This window comes from Humulus lupulus, chromosome 1, assembly GCF_963169125.1.
Source record: "Humulus lupulus chromosome 1, drHumLupu1.1, whole genome shotgun sequence".
NCBI lineage: Eukaryota > Viridiplantae > Streptophyta > Magnoliopsida > Rosales > Cannabaceae > Humulus > Humulus lupulus.
In genome coordinates this window covers 83,265,024-83,280,079 of record NC_084793.1, presented here as the reverse complement: position 1 = coordinate 83,280,079, position 15,056 = coordinate 83,265,024, and the positions used below count along the sequence as shown (strand labels likewise).

Genomic DNA, 15,056 nt, shown 5'->3' with positions numbered 1-15,056 from the left:
GGATATTAAGGGGGCATCATTGGTATACATACACATACCTCCAGCTTAAGAAATAAAAAAAACAAAAAAGTATTTGGATATAACCAAATACGCGAGCTTAGATAGTTCGGACTTAACCGAGCGAGCTTAGATATTTCGGACTTAACCGAGTTATCAAAAACATTAAGTATTTGGAAATAACCAAGTACACGAGCTTAGATATTTCGGACTTAACCGAGTTATCAAAAACATAATATTTGGAAATAACCAAGTACACGGGCTTAGATAGTTCGGACATTACCGAACTACCAAAAACCAAAAACGTTTGGAGTTAACCAGATGTGCAAGCATAACAGGTTTGGAACAAACCAGCCAAATTATCGATCAATGATAAATGGGAGCCTAAACCCATCACGAAATATGTCGAGATCGAGGCTGGAACATCTTAAAATAGTTTCGAACTCATAACCTCGGAGCTAAGATACTAAGGATGAGGAAAAGTGACTAAAAGATTAACCAAATCATTCATATTACATGCCATATAAGTACTTTTTAGTTCATGGTTAAAGTAATGTACGACCTTGATAAATAACGAGGTCGGAAACGGATAATTCGAATAAACTATGCATGAATGCATCGAATTTCGAGCCTAAATCTAAACTATGTTTGTATGAATTAAATAAACATAACTCATCAATGCAAGAAAAATGCAAAATATTTCGAGCCAAGAAATGTAAAGCATATAAAGAAATTGTGTCAGCCCTGTGGGCACAAATTTAAATAGTTACAAGAATGAGGGGACGCAGCCCCGATAGCTGATCTCTCTGAGATCGGATTTAAGGAAGAAGAGTATCCTTGGCCTTCTCAGCATCAATATCACCAGACCCTCTAGGACGAATAGCATGACTATCCTGCTGGGTCGCCTCTCGAGCAGCTGTACTTTCCAAAAGACGGGCATTCCACCGCTCAACATATGTGGCTTCGAGAGGACCCAGGAAGCTGGTGTCAAGATCGGCATTGTCGGCCCAAAGTTTGTACATGGCCTGGTCGACCGCTTTCTCCCTCTGCTCCTTAGCCTCATCCAGGAGGCGGGTCTTCTCGCTCTCCATGAAATCGAAGGTGGCAGACTTCTCCTCTTCGAGCTTGGCTTTGGCCTTCTCGAGCTCAGCGTTTGACTTTTCAAGCTCCTCGATACGGGTCTTCAATATTTCAATTTCAGACTTCTCCTCTTCGAGCTTGGCTTTGGCCTTCTCGAGCTCAGCGTTTGACTTTTCAAGCTCCTCGAGACGGGTCTTCAATCTTTCAATTTCAGACTTCGAGTCTTTGAGCTCGTCAATCATCTTCAGCTCGAGATCCTTCGACTTTTGAGCCAGATTTAAGCTCGTCTGCACCTCGTTGGTCAGCTTGTAGTTGAGTTGCGCTGAAACAACAAGGGCCTGAAACACAAAGAATGAATCAGAAATATAATCAGAGACATAAATACTCTAAGACATAGAGTGTTTGAGAAGGCTACCGCGGCGGAGAGCTCGATACTCTTCTCATAAAGAGTGTTGCAGTCTGAGGCCTTGCGCACGAGGTCCCAGTGGTCGGCACCAAAGCCAGAAAAGCTCTGACCTACCCGAGAAAGGACGTCCGAGCTGAGAAGCGTCCCTTCTGCCCCAGCGGTGCCATCAAGTACATATTCCTCAGTATGAGTTCGGGCCGTTGGCAGCTGAACCGTTGAGGTAGAAGGTTTCTTCGGAGGCCGAGCAACTATTAACCGGGTCTCGGTGGGAAGCTGAGAGATGGATGCAGTTGAGCCTGACCCATCGACCTGGGCAGTCGGCTCCTTGGAGGTGTCCGCAGTGATCTGGGCCGTGGGAGTCGTCTCGTGACGTTTAGGTACCTTGGACTGTCGGTCGGGCCTCTTTGGTATCCTCGGGCGTTTGCTTTTCTGGGCGCCAGCTCCCCCATCACTAAAGAGCACGGCGTCGAGGTCGGGATTCATGGCACCTGCATAATGACAGTGAGTTAAACAATGATAATAACTTTGGGAAAAGATGTAAACCAGTTGAAGAAAAAACCTAACTGGAACTTTCCCCCGAGCTTGAGCTTGGGGACCATGAAATTCCCCCGTCTTCAGAAGAGGCGGGGGGAGGGCCTTCCCTATAAGTTGGTGATAACCTCGAAAGGTCCCTATAATCATTGGTCCCATACTGCACAGCTATCCCATTCCACATCTCGTCCGTGGTATACATAGTGTCGTATTTCCCGAGCCCACTATCAAACCTATGGACACAGTCATCTACCCAACTCCATATGTAGAAGTGGTATCTATCCTGTTGGCACGAGACTAGTCTATTGGGCCTGTGTTTTAATAAAGTGGGGGACCACATTCGCGAAGTAGGAAGGGTTTTACCTCCACCGGAGTCCGAGCTCGAGGCTTCATCATTGGCCTCGTTCCCCGACCGCGGACTTCTCGAGCGAATTGGGAGAGATGCTTTCCTTTCCCTCCTCGGGGGAAGGATGCCTGTGGGCAGAGGCACTTCCTCCCAGCGTTCGTATTTTTTACTGGACCAGTCAGAGGTTGACTGGCCCTGTCCCAACAAGCCACAAGCTCGAAGCTTGTCCTCATGTAGCAGAAATGAGAGAGACCTCCTGCCATAAGGGAGTCGGAGCAGGCTCCCTCTGTGCTCCTTCATTGTCTCGTCGGGGGTGGGACGCTGAAAGTTAGCTGAAAGGCGAGATACACTTCAACTAAACATGGGGCTAAAGATTCGAGCTCAAAAATAGAAAGTAACGAGAATACTTACGAATTCGCCTAAACGAACGATGTCAAGACGGGAACAGACCGTCTGTCCAGAAAAAAGCCCTTTTGAAGTCAGGGGGATGGTTCGGAAGGTCTTCAAAGATTTTTGTCTCTTTGGGATAGCTCGAAAGATAGTAAAAACCATCTCCTCCCCGAGCTCGGGAGGGATTACTCTTCAAACAAAAGAGGTATAAAATCTCTTGGGGTGAAGGTCCTATCCACCCCAGCTCGTGGAATAAGGACCTCAGGGCAGATAGCACCCTGTATGAGTTGGTGTTGAGTTGGAATGGAGCCAACCCAACGAAATCGGTGAAATCTCTGAAAAAGGACTTCAGGGGCAGCAAAGCTCCTGCCTTTAGGTGTTCCTGGCTCCAGGCCGCGTACTTCACACTGGAATCACGGCCCCCAGGAGCGAAGCAGCTCCGTTCATGCCTTGTCGGAGATCGGCAGTTCAGTGTGTCCAACGAGCTAAGGCCATGAAGGGCCAGGATGTCAGTTATCTGGTCGGAGGTGGTAACCGAGCTCTGGTAGAACTCGGCTTCAAACATCTCCCTCCTAGGCTGCGAAGACGAAGGCTCCGCCATTAAGGAAAACTGAAGTTCCCTCGGATGGTATGCTACCGTGACTTTTAACGCGGGGTCGAGGGGAACTGGCCTAGGTCCGGGGTTCGGCTCCGGATAGATGGCTTCCCGAAGTACCCTTCTCTTCTTTTCGATGACCTCGTCAATCTGGCGGCGATAGTGGGCTCGAATGTCTTCTTGCTCGCGTGCGATCTCGTACTCTTTAATCCAACGCTGGTTCCGAACAAAGACCGATTCCGGGCTCGGAGATTTGGGCTCGTAAGGGATTGCTCGTAATGACCCCCACCGTCTTTCCAGATTCTGTGACATCTAACGAGAAAGAAAAAATGGTGAGGGCCATGCATGCAAGGATCACGAACTCGATAAGATAAGCTCGGATAACTAAGGGCAAGAAACTAAATATTAAGACCCTCACTAAAGAGTCAAAGCGCGTATTCCACAGGGAAGAAAAAGAACGTGGATGATTTTTTGAAAATCCCGAAGTTCAAGGGAAAGAAAGGTGGCGGTTAGCCAGGAAAGGGCTTTTTCGGGTTTCGTGTAATTGTCAAGAATAAGGGTTTTTACCCGAAAACTTGGTGTACAAGAAACATAGCCTAAAATTTTCAAAACCCAGAAACTTGAAACCACATTCAAACGTTGAATCTGGATATAAACCAAAGACGAACTTCCAGAGTGAAAATCCAGAAAGCCTAAAAACCTATCGGTTCAAACCCTCCTATCGCATCATGCTAATAACGTAAACTAACATACACAGCAAGCACAGTATAAAAGGAACAACAAAAATGGCGTACTTACACAGTAATGGGGAGTGCAGCGAAATCATCGAGTGGAGAAGAGGTTGCAGGAAAGAACTCACTGACTCGTACAAACCAGGATTCTTTTGTTTCTTCGGCCTGGAAAACATGCAATGAGCATAAACTGTGGTAAGAGGTTTAGGGAGTGTTTCTTTTTTCTGGTCTGTGATGAGAAAATGTGAAGAAGAAGAAGAGAGAGTCTTGCATAAATAGGTGGGAAAACTGAATTAATCAGGAGCGTTGATTGAAATCCTCAACAGATCGAATGGAGGGGAGTCGATGATAAGATAGCGCCGAAAAGCTGTCAGACGAACGATCGTGGGCATGTTCCCAAGGTACTCAAGTACCTAAAGTGAGCAATACCCATCTGGCACGTGTCCGTTTTTAAGAGTGTGACGGTATGGTTCCCGAAAAGAGTAGTTCAAAAGTTTCCTTCTCTTAGGATTCGAACAAATACTTTTGAGGGGGCAAAATGTTATACCCAGATTTCGAGTCGTAGCAAATATGACCTCGAAAGCTGAGCTCGCATTAAGTGGTCTCGTGGGGGTTAGGGTATGCTCTACGATTGTAAATCGGAGCCTACAAAGTATGGTACAGACCTCGAATGTGGTGACCTCGAAATGATCTCGATCTCGAAGGATAGCTCTGTGAGCCCCTCATCTTCAGAAACAACTTCAGAGCCAGGATCTCGAGCTTGATATGCCATCTCGAAAGAAATGTCAGCTCGGGAAGTGTCAGTGGCTCGCACAATGACGTGAAGCCTTAGAGATACGCAATGACTACCTTGAATATCTACAAGTGTTGTAGATATGGGATATGATCCTCATTTATTGATGTAAATCCCCAAAAATCGTGGGATATTATTTAGTCAGTTATGCGTTTCCTGATCTTTGGGGAACGTTTCCTTCTATATCTGATTATTGGCATTTAAGGCCATTTATTTTTATTCACAAAAGAGTAACTACCCAAAATATGTGGGATAGTATTCTGCATCCTTCTCTATAAATAGAGAAGTGATGCACCATTGTAATAGACCGAATTTCTGATTCTTGAGAGAAAACTCTGGAGAATTCATGCTAAAGAATTGTTCAGAGATAATCTTGAGATTAATAACAGAGACTCGTGGACTAGGCAGATTTAACTGCTGAACCACGTAAAAACCGTGTGTCTGATTCGTTTGTTTGTTTTAGCCATTGTCTTTAATTGTTTTCGTGCTCTCTTCTTTTATCTGTTGACGAAAAACGGCGTCAACACCTGAGTATCTAATTATTTAGGAAAGAATATCTGTAACAAATTTATGTAATCCTCCTTGAGCCTATAAATAGAGAAGAAATAGCTTAAGGGAGGGACTTTTGACTTTTTGGCTGATTTGAGTTTGTGCTTTACAAGAGAATTATAGCTATTATCTTTCAATTGTATTGTTTATCCCTCTAAGGCTTGTGAAACTCAGAGAACCCTAGTTCTTTGATCACTCCTTTGAGAATCAATATCAATAATAGCTTAAGTGGACGTAGGTCATTACCAATTCGTGGGGTCGAACCACTATAATCTGTTGTGTCGTTTACTATTCTTTCCATTAGATCTATTTCAATACCTTCCATCACATCAAGCATTTGACTCCATGTCAGTTGACCAAAACAAGGGTCAACATTCTGGTGCTTTCATTGAGAGCTTGAGATGAGGTTGTTGAAGCACTAATGGCAAAGACAACAAGGAAGACTGGGCAGGCAGTTGGCGCTGCATCATCTCAACCTCCTCCTCCGAACATAGCTGAGGATGAGCCACACTTGGAGTTTTATGAGGAGGAACTGGATTCCAAAACGCTGAGAAATACTCTGGGAGTATTGCAAGATGAATTGCCCAATTTGAGGGCCAGTCAAGAAAGTGTTGCGGAGACCATGGCGTGACAGCAGCAAGAAATAGAGCGTCAGCGCCAAGAACTGAGTGAAAGACAGGCAGAGATGGACTGTCGTCAGAGGGAGGCCATGGCAGCCCTCCAATTGGCTAGAAATCAGGCTGCACCTGCCTCACAGCCTGATCAACCATTAAATGGGCCACCTCAAAGGGGTCCCATTCCTAGCCCTCCAATCCAGCCGATGAGCCTTCAAAGGCTGAAGCAGCCACCAATGCCTCAGGATGATGTCCTACCTACCCTGAGGTGCAGCCTCCATCCCAGGCTGGTGGAGGCAATCCCCCACAGCCAAGGCAGAATAGGGCCGGGCAGCAGCCCCGCAGCCCTAGACGCCAAGGGGGTGAAGAGCCGCACCCACCGAGCAGGGGACAGCGTCCTTCTAGCAACAGAAGGAACTCAGAGACAGGCTCTGCGGTCAGGGGCCCCCCACGGCATGATAATGCACGGGGACCTACTGACCAGCGAAGGCCTCCCCCTAACGCTCGGGAAGTTCCAGTCCGAGGAGGCAACCGAGGAGATAGTCGGTCCCACCATAGCAAATCGAGGTTCAGGGATGGCCATTGCTACAATGAGGCCGACTCAGGTTAGAGGGAATGCCGATCGGTTGAATGAGGAGAGAGGTGGAGGCAGAATCCCACCACCTAGAGAAGACCAACAAGCGAAACGTAATGTTGGGGGGCAGCCCAGACAAAACAACGTCTTTAGCCATCTCGGAGCTAGCGAGCAACAGCGGAGAGACGATGACTTAAGAGATGTACTCAATGACCGCCGAGAACGGCATGACGAGTACATTCCCCCAGCACCAGAGGCCCCATAAATTCCTGAAGCCGTTCAGGCCCAAATAGATGCTCTGAACCAAGCAGTGCAACAACTGGTCGGGGGAAGAACGTCTCACATTGAGTACGACAGGAGAAGGGGCACTCCTTTCGTTCAGAGGATTGCTGTGGCAGAAACTCCCAATAAGTTTAAAATACCCACACTTCTGAACTTTGACGGGTATGGTGACCTGGTATCTCATGTCAACAAATTTTAGATACAAATGAACATTCAGAAGGTATCTGAAGATGCTCGGTGCAGGATCTTCCCTGCAACACTTTCTGATGCTGCACAGGAGTGGTTCTTTAAGTTCCCTCCTGCAAGTATTGAATCTTGGGAGATGTTCGTAAAGGAGTTTTATGGACAATTCTATGCGGGTCGTGTGCACCTAACTGAGGCAAACCAACTGGTCGAGATATTCCAGCAAGAAGGAGAACCACTGTAGGACTAAGTCCAGCGTTTTATGCGAGCCACGGCTAGGGACAAAATAGTGGGTGATGAAGGCAAAATGATGGCCCTAACTGTAGGAGTTAGGCGCCGTACGCCTCTGTGGAGTAGCCTCAGGAAGCATGGAGTTAAAACTACCCAAGAATTTTTTGATCGAGCTGATTGATACATCAAGCTCGAGGATGCGATTGCCAGCGAGGGAAAGACCCCAAATAAAGATAAGGGGACTAAAGACTCCGCCAAAGCCGCCAATGGGTCAAAGCCCAACGGCAAAGGCAATGGGAATGGAAACGACAAGAATGGGGGGAAGAGGCCCCATAACAAACCCTCTACTTCCGAGAGCAAGCACGTTAAGGGCAACTGTTATGAGCAACGGTTCACCAACTACACTACCCTTGTCAAGTCTTGGGCAGAGGTGTATCAGGCCACAAGTTCCAGTATGCCATACAAAAGACCCGCTGCCATTCGAAAGGATATTTAGAAAAGGGATACCACCCAGTTCTGTCGTTATCACAACGACTACGGACACGATACAAATGAGTGTAACCAGCTAAAGGATGAAATCGAGTTCCTTATTAGACAAGGACACTTAAGAAGATACGTGCAGGCCTCGAGAACTTCCCAATGAGAGGCTCCAAGTGGCAAAGAGCAGGCGCCTACGCGCCAACGCTCGCCACCTTTACAGCCTGACCCCGTGGCTGGCACCTTACTCACCATCTGCGAAGGCCCGCACCTTGCAGGAAATAGCAGAAAGGCAAGGGAACAATATGCTCAGACCCTACACCATGACCAGGTAATCGAGATGATGACTGTGGACGACCGGGCATCAAAAAAGGCTCGGACAGAGGATGGTGAAATAACCTTCTCTGATTGCGATGCCTAGCATGTCTAGTTCCCACATTCCAATCCGCTGGTCGTGGATGTAAAGATTGCCAACATGATGGTGAAAAGAGTGCTGGTCGATACAGGAAGTTCAGTTAACATCCTGTATAAATCTTCGCTGGAACGAATGAAGTTGTCCGTCAAGGACTTGGAGCCCTGCTACCAAACAATTTATGGTTTCTCTGGTGAGGGACTCGCTCTAACAAGGTCAATCAAGCTTCCAGTAACAGCAAGTACAGCGCCCGCTACCAGGACATTACTCACTACTTTCATAGTAGTCGATTGTCCTTCAGCCTACAATGCTGTAATTGGAAGGCCCATACTGGTTGACCTCTGGGCCGTCACCTCTATATGGCACCTGGCCATGAAATTCCCAACAGATGCAGGGGTAGGACGTGTGTTGGGAAACTAGAGGGAAGAGAGGGAGTACTACAATGCCTTAATCACTAAGGCCAAGAAGGGTATGTCGAGGAGTGCTCCCCCAGCAAAGTTGCAGATGGCCATTGATGTACAAGCCCAATCAGGTGATGAAGTCACCAAATAGGGTGTTGCCCAAATTGAGGATAGAGACTTAGATCCTCACTTTGAGGATTTTGAAGAAGATGTGGGACCTGTCGAGGACATTGAGGAGGTCTAGCTTGACGAAGAGTTTCCGACCAGAGTTGTAAAGGTCGGCAAAAATTTAGAAGCAACAACCAAACACGCACTGGTGGAATTTTTGAGGAAGAACCAGGAAGTTTTTGCCTGGTCACATAAAGACATGGCTGGGATAGATCCTGCAGTAATCAGCCATGTCCTGAATGTCAACAAAATCTTTCCACCCATGCAACAGAAAAGAAGGCTGCTCGATAAAGACAGATCGAAAGCCTTGAAAGAAGAAGTTGAAAAACTAAAGGAGAATGGGTTCATCAGGGTGGCGTTTTATCCATCGTGGGTCTCTAATCTAGTACTGGTTCCCAAGCCGAATGGAAAATGGCGAACATGTGTGGATTTCACAGACCTGAATAAAGCCTACCCTAAAGATTGTTTCCCACTCCCAAGGATTGACCAGCTGGTCGATGCAACTGCAGGCCATGAGATCCTCTCTTTCATGGATGCATACTCAGGATACAATCAGATTAGTATGCATCCCCTGATGAGGATCACACTAGCTTTCGGACCGATACAGGGCTATACTGTTACAAAGTAATGCCCTTCGGACTGAAAAACACTGGTGCGACTTACTAGCCACTAGTTAACCATATGTTTAAGGAGTTAATCGGAGTAAACATGGAGGTGTACGTTGACGACATTATGGTAAAGTCAAAAAAGGCAGAAGGACATGTGAAGGATTTGCAAGAGTGTTTCAATGTTCTGAATAAATATCAAATGAAGCTAAATCCTCTCAAGTGTTCCTTCAGAGTAGGATCAGGGAAGTTCTTGGGGTTCATCGTTAATTCGAGAGGAATCGAGGCTAATCCTGAAAAGATCAAAGCCCTGATCGATATGAAATCGCCAGTAAAGATCAAAGATGTGCAAAGTTTGACTTGAAGAATTGCCGCACTCAGTAGATTTATTTCAAAATCGACGGATAAGTGCGTCCCTTTCTTTAATCTACTTAGGGGCAATAAGAAGTTCGAGTGGACTAAGGACTGCGAACAGGCTTTCCAAGCCTTAAAAGCCCACATAGCGCAGCCTCCCATCTTATCAAAGCCTATAGATGGGGAAACTTTGTTCATATACTTGGCGATCACCGAATATGCTGCTAGTGCGGTGCTAGTAAGGGAAGAAGAAGGCATACAAAAGGCGGTGTATTATGTAAGCAAGAGGTTAATCAGGGCCGAATTGAGATATCCTCCCATCGAAATATTAGCCTATTGCCTAATTTTGGCCTAACAGAAGTTACGTCCTTACTTCCAAGCCCATCCAATCACAGTCTTGACTGATCAGCCCCTTTGGCAAGTTTTGCAAAAGCCAGAGGCTGCTGGTCGTTTGTTGAAATGGGTAGTCGAACTCAGGCAGTTTGATATCACATTCTCACCGTGAGCATCAATAAAAGGACAAGTCTTGGCTGATTTCATTGCTGAATTCACTGAACTCCCAGACAGCAAGCAGGGTGAAAAACCTAGTGCGCCTGAGCCTCAAGTTGAAGCTCCTTCGTGGAAGTTATTCACAGACAGATCGTCCAACGAATCTCACGCAGGAGTAGGAGTGATATTGATAATGCCGGAAGGGCATCGATTTCACTACACAATTAGGTTTGATTTCACCGCTTCAAACAATGAAGCTGAGTATGAAGCCCTACTCGCTGGGTTAAGGTTAGCCAAAGACATGAACATTAAAGTGCTGGATATTTACAGCGATTCACAGCTGGTAGTGAATAAGGTCTTAGGGGAGTATCAAGCGCGAGGTCTGAAAATGGTGGCCTATTTGAACAAAACCAAAGATCTGTTGGCGCAATTTGAAAAATATACCCTCTAGCAAATACCTCAAGATCAGAATTCAAACGCAGATGCCTTAGCCAAGCTCGTGAGTGTAAAGGATGCTGACACTTTAAATATAGTGCAAGTTGAACGGCTGCGCGAGCCAAGCATACGAGCAGACGAAACCAATATGGAGGTCCGGTTAGCAGATACGTGGATCGCACCATACCTGGAGTATCTCACGAGCGGTATACAACCAGCAGATAGAAACAAAGCCAAGACCCTTCAAAGCAGGCTACTAGGTATATACTGGTCGATGGTGTTCTTTACCAAAGAGGATACTCAATGCCACTGCTCAGGTGTGTTACACCATAAAAGGCTAAAGAGCGGATGAAGGAAGTACATGAAGGCTTCTGTGGAGACCACAGTGGGGGGCAGAGCTTATCAAAGAAGATTCTAAGGCAAGGTTATTTCTGGCCAACAATGAACGAAGACTCGATGGAGTTTGTGCGAAAATGTGATAAGTGTCAGAGATTTTCCAAGATCCCATGGGCACCTCCTAATGAGTTAAATTAAATGTAAAGTCCATGGCCCTTCGCAGTATGGGGTATCGATTTAATTGGGTCCTTGCCGACCGGAAAAGGTGGGGTGAAATACGCAGTCGTGGCGGTCGACTACTTCACCAAATGGGCCGAGGCTGAGCCAATCGCAACCATAATGACAAAGAAGGTACTTGATTTTGTCATCAAGAACATTGTTTGTCGATATGGATTGCCAAGAAAGATTGTCTCGGACAATGGCACCCAAGTTGATAGTGACATGTTCACAGACTTCTGCGAAAGGCATGGCATAATCAAGAGCTTTTCTTCAGTTGCTCATATGCAAGAAAATGGGCAAGTCGAAGCAGTAAATAAGACATTGAAGGATACCCTGAAGAAAAGGCTCGAAGAAGCTAAAGGAGCATGGCCAGAACAGCTGCCTGAAGTACTCTGGTCGTATAGAACTTCTCACCGAATAGCAACAGGTCATACCCCATTTTCCTTGGCATATGGGTATGAAGCTATGTTGCCTGTCGAGTTAGATCCGCCCTCACATCGTAGAATCACATATGACCAAGACCAAAATAGCCAACTGTTGATGGAGTCCCTAGACTTGATCTGGGAAAAACAAGAAAAAGCCTAACTCCAAGTAGCTACGTACCAGCAAAAAGTCGATCGGTATTTTAACTCCAAAGTAAAAGAAATAAAGTTCAGCGTCGAAGACTTAGTGCTTTGAAGAGTTTTCTTAAACATCCGCGACCCAGCTGCTGGAGTACTCGGACCAAACTGGGAAGGACCTTACCAGATTGAAGAAGTCCTTCATCCAGGCACCTATAAACTTGCACGCTTAAATGGAGATCTCGTTCCATGTTATTGGAATGGAGAACACCTGCGCAAGTATTATCAATAAACAGTCCTTCTTAAAGGACTGGCTTGTATTAATTTTTACTTTTTACAAGTTTGGAAAAAGGGTTAGTCATGTTATATGGCTGATCACTTATAAGTGTAAGATCTTTCAAAGATCACTCGTAAAGACATGTTTAGTCCATTCAAATACGAGAATTATAAAGGACTGTGCGCAGCCAGTCATTCTTGACAAACTTTGTAATTTTTTACAAGTATTTGTTCATTACGTGTGTTGTTTTGTTGTATTATAAGTTTTACATTTTATACCGAGCAGTAATGTTCGTACAGGTCATGGTCAAGGCAAGTGACCAAGGACCTAAAGCTCCTTGATCACTTAGGGGGCATATAAGGCATAAAGAGAGCAAAGCATACCAAGAGGTATGTAAGCACATGAACAAAATAAGTGAAAGCATACTACGGTACTTAGAGTATTTTTCAAAATTTATATTTTGTTAAATCAAGCCAAAGTACTATGCTAGGTTCGGTCATGCAAACATATATTATAATAAAGCAGACATATTATAATGTCAATGGAATCCTTTTACACCGCGAGCAGTACTGCTCGAATGTAATTGTTCAAAAAAAAGTAAAATAGCTGCCCTTGTAGCAGTAAAAAATAGTCTTTACATCACGACCCATGGGTCATGTAGTTGAGATAAACAAAAGAAAAAAAGAATTAAGGAGCTGGAGGGTCTTGAGGAATGCCTTGGTCGATGGTTGGGCCAGCTTCTGTGTCTGCGCCATCTATCCCTGCTGCCAGGGAAATCTCTGGGGAAGCAGGCACTTCAGCCTTCTGTTCTTCTTCCAGGCGAATGGCACACTGCGTCATTAAAGTCCTCCTCAAGCGTTCTGATAGATAGCTGAAGTTAGCCTCCCAGTTGTGCTTCCAGAACTCGTAGAAGCAAAGATGAGTGGCTTCCTTGTATTTCTCCAAGTTCTTAGCTCCAGCTTCCTCAAGCTCCTGCACTCGTTTTCCGAGTTCCTCCGCCTCCTGCCTGGTGGCGATCAGATAAAGCTCGAGCTGTACATCTTGTTGATAGTTGAGCTTGGCGCTTTCCCTGAACTTTTCCCTAGATTCGTTGGCTTTCTTCAAGGCGTCCCGGGTTTCTAGCAGCTCCTTGGTTAGAGTAGCCTTGTCCTCGAGCAGTTCATCTTTCTGCTTGGACAGCTCCGTCTTCTCCGCAAGCAACGTGCCATTCTATTTGGTAAGCTCGTTGTTTGTGGCTTCGAGTGCTTTCTTGGCCTCGGCAAGCCTGACATCGAAATTCCTGCCCCGAGACACCAACTCCCCAGCACGGCGCCAGCCAGCGGTTATGGTCAGTAGTCCCTGAAGTCAAATAGAAAAAGATAAAGTAAAGGCAGGGAATCGAAAATAAATGTTACATCAGCAGGAGTTGACTTAGGATAACTATCTTCTTCAGTCCTCTATTGAGAACTTGAACAGCCTCCATAGAGGTAGTTTCAGTTAATGGCTGCCTGACTGCATCTATGCTTGGAGAGCTTGTATATTCTCTCCTTGGCAGAACTGACCTCAAGGCTGGGCAGGGAGCCTTCGGGCGGAGTACGCAATGTATGGCTGCTAGGAGCCTTAGGAGAAGGCTGTTGGTCAGCGGATGTGGCAGGATTGGAAGCTTGGCCAATCGAAGGAGTTGAGGCTGGCTGCTCGAGAGGCGATGGAGGTGGTGAGCTCTCCATCGAAGGGGTGGTAACCGGAGGGTCGTCAGTTCGAGCATTCTTCGGGGCAGTTTTACTACTCTCCCCCCGAGCCCTCTTGTTGCTTTTCTTTTGGCCAGAAGAGGCGGCAGCAGCCTTGTAGTGCTCGAACACGTCCTCAGAGTCCATATCTACACAAAGGAAACAAAGTGAGCAGTAAGACAAGATAGTCACACAGGGCCAAAAAATGAAAGAGAAAAGATTACAAGTAAAGTACCCACGCTACAACTATTGGTCGCTACATTATTTATTGAACTACTTACTGCCTGGAAGAAATCTGAATTTAAGATTGGAGCATTCTTAAAGTTGCCATCCCCGTTGAACAGATGACAGGGAATTGGCAAATTGTTTAAAAGCGAAATTACTATACCATTATCATCCGATGACTCGTCAGAGAGTTCGATAAGCTCAGCGACCTTCTGCTTTCCATTTCCTTTGGAAGCCGAGGGCCTCTCTACTCGAGGAGTGCTAGCAGGTTCCTTGATTGTAACCCCAGTTGGTCTCCTCTGCGGAGGAGACGCCTGAGGTTGCTACTTGGGTTCCCCTTCGGCGCGAGCTTTCCCTATCGAAGGCCCCCTCATCTCTGATTGGGGGGCCCAAAGGCCGACCAACCTAAGGTTAGCCTCAGTAACCAGAGCCTTGACACTCTTTTCAGCATCTGGCATGCCAGCTAAGAGTGCCGCCCTCGACATCATTGCCAGAGTTGGGTCTGGTCGCAGCCACAGGCTTGGGATACGTCAAGAGTTTAAGATATAGCGGAGGAAAACACCAAGAAGAAGAATTCAGCTAGTGATAAAAAAATTTTACCTCCACGAGCGAAGGCTAGATTGTCCGCGACCAGGTCGGGAGTAAGGAAGTACTCCTGGTGGTACCTCCCTACGTTCGAGATGTGAGTTTTGTCAGTTAGGAAAGTGCGCCCGGTTTCCTGATGACAAAAATGGAAGAACCCCGTGCCTTCTTGGTTAGGGTTAGACTTGAGGTCGAACAGGTAGTTGACCTCATGTGGCAACGGCACAGGCCATTTTTTCTGGCTATACAGGATATAGAGTGCAGCAAGCATTCAATATCCGTTTGGGGTAATTTGGAAGGGGGTAACTCCGAAATAGTTGGCCACCCCCTGAAAGAATAAATGAAGAGGCAACGTGGCTCCAGCCTCAACATGAAACTGCGACCAGGCGCTGTAAGCACCTCCAGGCAGATTAGCCCTTTGGTTTGGGTTAGATTTAACTAGGGTCACCCCTGTCACATTGTATTTGTTTAACTAGTTGGCGATCATTCTGATCGTCACCCTACTTTC

At 46.3% G+C, this 15,056-nt stretch overlaps 1 protein-coding gene across 1 annotated transcript in view; it reads right to left on the bottom strand.

The window, feature by feature from the left end:
* Window positions 1-13,888, bottom strand: part of LOC133817478 (uncharacterized) — a 29,334-nt gene extending 15,446 nt beyond the window's left edge. Inside the window, exon 1 of the mRNA XM_062250017.1 lies at window positions 13,577-13,888. Within this exon, the coding sequence (XP_062106001.1) occupies window positions 13,577-13,888 (312 nt within the window). The remainder of the gene's footprint in view (window positions 1-13,576) is intronic.
* Between the last annotated feature and the right edge of the window lie 1,168 nt (window positions 13,889-15,056).